This window comes from Sardina pilchardus, chromosome 1 (assembly GCF_963854185.1).
Source record: "Sardina pilchardus chromosome 1, fSarPil1.1, whole genome shotgun sequence".
NCBI lineage: Eukaryota > Metazoa > Chordata > Actinopteri > Clupeiformes > Clupeidae > Sardina > Sardina pilchardus.
In genome coordinates this window covers 17,469,169-17,477,621 of record NC_084994.1, presented here as the reverse complement: position 1 = coordinate 17,477,621, position 8,453 = coordinate 17,469,169, and the positions used below count along the sequence as shown (strand labels likewise).

General features: G+C 44.6%; 1 protein-coding gene across 1 annotated transcript; it reads right to left on the bottom strand.

Moving 5' to 3' along the window:
* Window positions 1-478: 478 nt before the first annotated feature.
* LOC134076829 (zinc finger protein 239-like) lies at window positions 479-4,181 on the bottom strand. The gene is made up of 4 exons (XM_062532081.1): window positions 4,166-4,181; window positions 2,387-2,650; window positions 841-1,218; window positions 479-657 (listed from the first exon to the last, which is right to left on the bottom strand). Exons 1-4 carry the CDS (start codon window positions 4,179-4,181, stop codon window positions 479-481), a joined length of 837 nt encoding a protein of 278 aa, XP_062388065.1.
* Window positions 4,182-8,453: the final 4,272 nt, after the last annotated feature.

Genomic DNA, 8,453 nt, shown 5'->3' with positions numbered 1-8,453 from the left:
ACTCTTTGATACAGTGGAATAAACATGTTAAGTGTACCAGTTAATTACTTGCATATTAAATCTAGCATGACCAGATTTACCCCATCCAGCAGGTCTTAGGTCAGCCCTTTTTGCCTCTGATGAAAAATGTTTTGGCAAAGTTTTGTAAAAGCATTCAGTATTACAATGTAACAACTATATGTAGGTACCCACAAATACATAATGCAAGTACAATGATAGTACCTGATACTACATGTTGTTACACAGGTTGTACCACTGTACCTAATTAGGTAGGTACACTGTAACAGCGACACATTAAAATAAAGTGTTACCAGTCTTATTACACTTTCTTACTTGAGAGGATAGAGTAAGTTTTACATAGGAAAATTACAGGAAATCTTAGTCACTTTTAAACTAGATGCTAGCAGACGAGAAGCTAATGGTCAAATCAGATTCAATGATCTATACTTGGCTGGAGCTAAAACTAGTGTCGCCAGACTCAGAGAATGGCTGGATGAACTGGATTGCAGTGATACGGCCTCTCTCCTGTGTGCATACGCTGATGCTTAGTGAGTGCTCCCTTCTCACTGAAATCTTTGCCACACTGAGTGCAGTGGTACGGCTTCTGTCCTGTGTGAATACGCTGGTGTCGCTGGAGATGAGTCGCGGTAGTGAAACCTTTGCCACACTGGGAGCAGTGGTACGGCTTCAGTCCTGTGTGAATATGCTGGTGTCGCTTGAGATAACCCGCGGTAGGGAAACCATTGCCACACTGGGAGCAGTGGTACAGCTTCTCTCTAGTCTTTCTCTCTCCTGTATGTATACACTGGTGTGCTTTGCGATTTCTCAGATGCATCCAACTCTTGCCACACTGGGAGCAGTGATACGGCCTCTCTCCTGTATGTATACGCTGGTGGGTTTTGAGATGTCCCACTTGATTGAATGTCTTGCCACATTGAGAACAGCAATACGGCATCTCTCCTGTGTGAATACGCTGGTGGACATTGAGATGTCCTTTTTCAGTGAAACTCTTGCCACACTGGGTGCAGTGGTACGGCTTCTGTCCTGTATGTATACGCTGGTGTTTCTTGAGATGAGATGAAGAAACAAAACCCTTGTCACACTGTGTGCATGAGTATGGCCTCTCTCCTGTATGTATTCTCTGGTGGGTTTTGAGATGTCCCACTTGACTGAATCTCTTGCCACATTGAGAGCAGTGATACGGTATCTCACCCAGTGCTTGAAGTGGGAAAAAATAAGTGCAGGAACTCTAATTTTCCGACATTTGTGCGGTGAAAAAAAGTCTTTAGGATGTGTTGGTTCAAAAACACTTTCAAGCAATAACCTATAGGCCTAGACTACTTTTTTCTAATTCACAAATGAATACTGAAAAACCATTAGGCCTACTGTAAAACAACATGAACCACACCAGTGTGATAGCCTACTTGTAGTATAGGCCTAACAATAGACTGGGGCTAAAGTCCCAGTTGAAGAAAACTGTGAAATAGGCTGTAGCCTTGTTACGTTGATTTAATTAACAATAACATCTGGCCAAGAACAGAGATTCAAGGTAAAAAGTCAGAACAAAAGAGTGTGACTGTGAGTGTTCTTTCTATTACTATTTTGGGTTCTGAAATGGCATATCAAGCATCTGCCATCGCTATGACAAACAGGTGTTTGAATACAACTTCTGATTTGAAAAATAAATTCTTTTGAAGTGGGGGAAATGGGGAGGTATAAGAAAAATGCAGAAATTTGATGTGATTTCAAAAAAGGATATACAGAGACATTCTATACTCCATTGGAATCAGTAGGATCTCCTGTTTATTTTGACATGTAGTTTGCCATAGGGCAGTTTCGAAATCGTGAGCTATTTCACAGAGAAGAATGAGTATGACGCAAAACTGAAAGTGACATTATTTTTTGTCTGTAACTATAATTTTCAACGCTAATTATCTCGCGAACCGTTCATCATAGAAACTAGCGGCTAGTGCCGTTGGAAAGGTCAGGTTCTGCAGTTTCATATGATATGCCTGTTAATTCTGTGCGACAATCTCGCGCAGCAATATGACTGAGAAGAATGGGTTCGGCCGCGGCCGCATGGTGCGTCTCAGAGAGGTTCGGCCGGCGGCCCGATGGTAGTAATCTTCCCGCGGCCAGGTACCGGTCCGTGACCCATAGATTGAGAAACACTGTGATAGGGCACTGTCGTGGCTCGTGGGTAATGTAGTGTTTTATCAGTCTTGTGATATTGTCTATTAGTGGGCCACTGTCGCTGCGTCGGATCAGTTCAGTAAGTAGGCCTACCGGAACGCAGAAAAAAGTGGCGGAACCCAAAAGACGAAAATACAGAAGTTCCGGAACTGCGTTCCGCTGCGTTCCGGCCCACTTCAAGCACTGATCTCACCTGTATGTAATCTCTGGTGGGTTTTGAGATTTCCCATTTGATTGAATCTCTTGCCACACTGGGCACAGTGATACGGCCTCTCTCCTGTGTGAATACGCTGGTGGGCTCTGAGATTTCCTTTTCCAGTGAAAATCTTGCCACACTGGGAGCAGTGGTACGGCTTCTCTCCTGTATGAATGCGCTGATGTACATTGAGTCTCCCCTCTTGATTGAATTTCTTGTCACACTCCGTCTGACTGGCCAGGTGACATTTATCTCCAGCTCCTGTTAGACCAGACCCATGAGAAAAGACAAATACATGAGCAAACAGCAACAATACAACAACATGCATTTCTCAAATCATATTGCCTGTTCATAGTTATGAAATATATGTATAATCTATCTAGTAATGCAAGGAACGTCTGTCTGTGTGTCACTCTCTCTGTGTGTGGCACGCATAACTCTCGAACCACTCATCAGACTGACCTAATATTTGACACGTGCATTGCTAATGACATGCGTGAGTGCAGTGCGAAGTTTGGTCAAAACATGACAAAGGTATCGTTACATTAAGCAAAACACAACTCTACCGCAATCCCACAATTCCTCCGCTCTCCGCACTTTAGCCATGCCCCTTCTCACTCAATCCAGCATAGAAACAAAAAAGCCCATTTCGCTGACAAACTCACGTGTTGCCATTCATGGAAATTACGATGTCTCACGTAAACAACAGACCGTTTCAAGATTGTTCATGTTGGATAAACATGCTGAGTCCAACACACATGCACCCATGATGATAAGCATGTTGTGTAAGTAGCCTAACGTAACGTTGCATAGGCTACTCATCAACAACCGCGGTTGCCTAGCGGTTCTGTTGCCTGATCAGGTTGCTGATCTTGCAATGCCGACCCACACGTCGGTAGCATTCTGTTAGAATTTGCATTTAAAACAGCCGCTCTTGACTATCTGGACATTGGCTATGGGCATAACATTCATTCAAACATCTCTTCCGAGTTCATAGCACTGGCATTGCCATGGTCAGCTTTTAGGCCACGGTTAGCTTCAGGCTATCATTTCCCAACAACAGCAAAAACGCACACAGGTATGTAATGTGTCTAATATTGTCATTAGCTGCAACTCAAACGCCTTTCCCCTTCACTTTTTTTTACTTTGCAAAGAGTAAAAAGCTCTACTAACTGCACGGGCCTGATTCTACATCATCACCATCTAACATGATCTACCTGCATCAACGTCATTTGGCAACAAGTTTCTTGGAAAACACTGTTTGTACGGGTACTGCACTAGTATTACCAAATGAGGCAGAGGCCAAACACCAACATATCACACAAACACATTGGTTGCCTATAGCAACCAATTTATTGCCCATGTTCTGATATACAGTAGTTAAGCTGTTGAGCCTGTTCATCTGTAATATATAGCCTGCATCTAGGCATACAATAAACATAAACAGGATGATAAACAACAAAAAGCAACCAATTTTTTTTTTTAAAGTAACAACAGTGCAATGCTATCCCTGAGTCCTTTCCCCTTTATCACCCCGCTCCTTGCATCACTCCACTGGCTACCCTTCCGCTACCGCATCGACTTCATACTTTGTGTGGAAACAAGCGTACGCCTGTTTTACGCCCGTTTTTTGCCGTATGCTCATTTGATAAATGAGGGCCAGTGTGATGTGAAACAGTGGAAGAGACAACAAGGCATGTGAAACAGATAGCAAGGCATGCTCTCTCTCACACACACACAGAGTCACACTCTCATAATACAAACACACACACTCACCTTCTGTACCTGACATGATTAACTCTGTAGGGGTGAGAAGTCTGTCTCCTCTGGGTGTTTCTGTAGTGTGTCTGTCGTCTGCCTCAGCTCTGTTTGTGTGCTCTCTGCACAGTTTCCGCCTCTCTTTCACTCAACCAATTAAACACAACGAACCGCAGGGGATGGGAGGAGCATGTGCCAGGAAATGCCTGGGGGAAAGACCCCCGCGTGTTCCATGTTGGCAAATCCAGGAACCACACTGGTGCCATTAGCCGGCTTCAGACCATCGGGCCAGCTTGGGCCAGGCTAACTTCGGGCCAAACTGGTGCTAATAGCCCGGGTCCACTAGCCTCACCTTTGCGTTCAGACTGTCAGGCCATTAGTCTCTCCGCATTACACCTCGACACGCCCTCGCTTGTGAAAACGTCACCATTACCACACCTTTTCAAGCAGGATAAGCGGAAAGTCGCGTAGGCTTTCCTATGCTGTGCTATATAAGTCAGTCACCATTTATTGTCCGTTTGTATGTCACTTAGGCTAATATTCATTTCTATACAAACCAAGACGGTGGATTCCTAAAGAAACGCATGGCACAGACGTGTATCTAAATGAGTTATGTAACATAAATGACATTTTACCTGACTCGAAGAGCATTTGTAAGGCTGTGTGTACAATCCATAGACAGTAAAATCCGCATGGAGCTCCAGTGGAATTTTAGTTTCACGACGATGCCACGAGTTCACAGCCTAGCACCAAGCAGAGTAGGCTAAAGAAAATATTTTGAAGCCAGTAGGCTAGTAGACGCTCCTGCTAAGAACCAAACGGGACTTTGTTAAAATCCACAACTCTATGGCTACTGGAAAATGTAAGGTTCATTTATCAAATGTTATTTTGAAGCATTAACAAACATAGTTATTTTAGAATTTCCGAACGAAAGGGGCTGGAGTTCGTGAGTGAAAATGTCAGGTTGTCCTGGCAACGCGATTTCCTGTTCTAAACAAACGACCTGCAATGGCATTTTCTATTGCCTCACCATGTTTCTTTCAAAATGAAAATAAATGAATTTTAAGCGGTGAAAATCACTACCATGTCCAGGCGTTTATGTATTCATCTGGTGTACTAAAAGGAGAAGTTCGCGCTAGCATGAAAAACAAAGTTTATAATCTAACGTCAAGCTGGGCTAATCTAGGCTACTAGGCCTATTTAAGGATCTTTGGTCATATCAAAGCAGAAATATCAGCAGAAAACACACTGGCAGGAATAGCCTAAATTAGTGGGACGCTATGTTAGTTAGTTATATTAGTTCACTTTTTACTGTGCTACATGGTGATCTCTGGACGGAGTTAGCCTACTGACAGGCAAATATCTATCTATGTGGATGTAACGTTATGTCTAAATTCCATGTGCAATGTTTGTGGACTCCACACACAGCAACAGGTTGACTCCGCCTTCACCTTGACGCCGCCTCTGGCCCGACTGTAGTCCCGACTGGCCCAACGATTTTGTTGGGCCAGAAATCAGGGGCTAGTAGCCCCGATTTGGCCCGCAGTTAGCACCCGCAAAGAGGTGTGAAAGCAATTAGCCTTGGCACGGTCTGGCTAGCTCGGCTTTGGCCCGACGGTCTGAAAGGGGCTATTGTGAATGAACTCACTTTGTTGAAGTTGAAGAAAGCAGACCTCATTTGAGAGAATCTGATTTTTATCCAAAAGAGCTATCTAGAGAAGAATACCTTCACACATTCCAACTAACCAATGCCTCCCATGTGTTTCACGCTGAGAAATCCAGCAGCCACATGACACACACACACACACACACACACACACACACACACACACACAAACTGGTACCATTGTGAAAAGAGCTGTCTAGAGGAGTATCATGTGTTTCCGAGCTTGACAACAATGAGGTTGAATTTGCACAAGGTTTCAAAGTACAGAGTGTGCTCAAAACTTGTAGTAGCGGTTTGGTCTTATCACTTTAAAGCTTTCTTAAATATTGCACAGTTATTTACCAAATTAGCGACCATTACACTCAATGGCAGCTCATATACATCCAAGCTGGGTTTGAGGCTCCCCCTTCCCCCCTTTTACATTTCATGCTGTCCTCAAAAGGGTAATGAAATTGCCATTTGTATGGACAAATCAATACTTAAGTTAACTCTAGAGCTGAGTATTGAGTAATCCTTAGGCAACAAGAAACAGCAAAAAAATCAAAAATAGGACAAAATGAGGTTCACCAAGATTGACTATGATAAGCATAGCTTATTGTCATGGTTATAGATAGCAGGCTATATTACATAAACAGTGATTTCTGAATTGTGGGCTTATTTGTAAGAAAAAAAGACAGATTTTTCTTAAGTACTTAAGTATTTGAAATACTCAAATACAATCCCTCAAAGTATTTTGTAACAAATTATATTTGTATCATTTCTTCTAATCTTGCAAAGTACAAGTTACAAAACACGCTAAAGTAATTAAACACGCTTTTAAAACACATATAATTTAAATATTGCCCATGTCTGACCATCAAAGGCTGATGCACCCTTCCCCCACAGGGAGATCACAGACAGATACTTGATTCATCAGCCACCAGTCACCAGCCAACCTCCACAGATGTCTCTTTCATGTCTCTTTCTCATCCCAAAAGAAGCCACACCCACGTGAGCTTAAAGACTACAGGCCAGTCACTCTAACATAGGAAAATATTATCACATCATACTTTCCCAGATATGTGTGATCTCTGGAGACTTTAACCACATAACACTGGATTCTACCCTCACAAATTTCTACCAGTTTGTTGATTGCCCGACTAGGAAAAACAGGACAATAGACCTCATGTATGCATACAGCGCCACCCCCCTTCCCCCCCTCGGAAAATCAGATCACAACCTTGTTCACCTGCAACCAATGTACATACCTAAAGTGCAGAGGCTACCATGTGACACACGCACTTTCAGGAAGTGGACCCCAGGAGCAGATGAGGCTTTGAGAGACTGTTTTGAGTCCACTGACTGGAATGTACTACAGAATGGTGATTTGGAGGAGGCCACACATTGCATGACTGACTACCTGAACTTCTGTATGGATGTTGTTGTTCCCACAAGAACTGTGCGCTGCTTTCCAAACAACAAGCCTTGGATAACCAGCAATGTCAAGGCCCTTCTAAATAGGAAAAAGATGGCGTTCAAAGAGGGGAACCAGGCAGAGCTGAGGCAAGTGCAGGGGGAGCTCAAAGTCAGGCTGAAAGAGGCCAAGGAGGATTACAGGAAGAAGGTAGAACAGAAGCTGCAGGAGAACAACATGAAGGAGGTCTGGGATGGAATGAAGACCATCACTGGACTTAGGAAAAGCAGCAGCTCTGTGGAGGGCGATCTGGACAGGGCAAACCAGCTAAACCAGTTCTACAATAGGTTTGATTGCCCTGCTTCAGTGGACAATGGTCGTCCATCATCACCATCACCAGCACCATCAACTGCTACAGTGGACAATGATCGTCCACCATCACCATCACCATCAACATCACTAGCACCATCAACTACGGACACTGCTCTTGCTGGCTTAACTGCCCAACTCACACCTCCCCCCTCACCCCCAGTGCAGCACGTCCCCTCCTCCCCTACCCCCCGGAGTGACCAATGCCTTGGTAACTCCTCACCCCCTCCCCTCCCCTCCCCTCTCATCATAACGGCAGATCAAGTTAGAGGACAGCTGAAGAAACTCCATCCCAGGAAAGCAGCCGGACCTGACGGACTGTGTCCAAGACTGCTCAAGGCCTGTGCTGCTGAACTGGGAGAGCCACTGGAGCATATCTTCAACCAAAGTCTACGTCTCGGGAAAGTCCCAACACTGTGGAAGACATCATGTCTTATCCCCGTCCCCAAGAAACCACATCCACGTGAGCTGAATGACTTCAGGCCAGTTGCTCTCACATCACACCTGATGAAGACCCTGGAGAGACTGGTTCTGGGGATACTTAGGCCACAGGTGCGCCATGCACTAGATCCGTTACAGTTTGCATACCAGGAGAAAGTGGGCGTCGACGATGCAATCTCCTACCTCCTACACAGGACACACTCTCACCTGGACAAGGGGAAAAGTGCTGTGAGAATCATGTTCTTTGACTTCTCTAGTGCTTTTAACACCATCCAACCCCCCAGATTGAGTGACAAGCTCCTGCAGATGGGTGTGGATGCTCATCTAGTATCCTGGATTGCAGAATACCTGACAGAGCGGCCACAGTTTGTCAGACTGAAGGACTGCCTCTCCAACACTGTAATCAGCAGCACAGGTGCACCACAGGGAACGGTGCT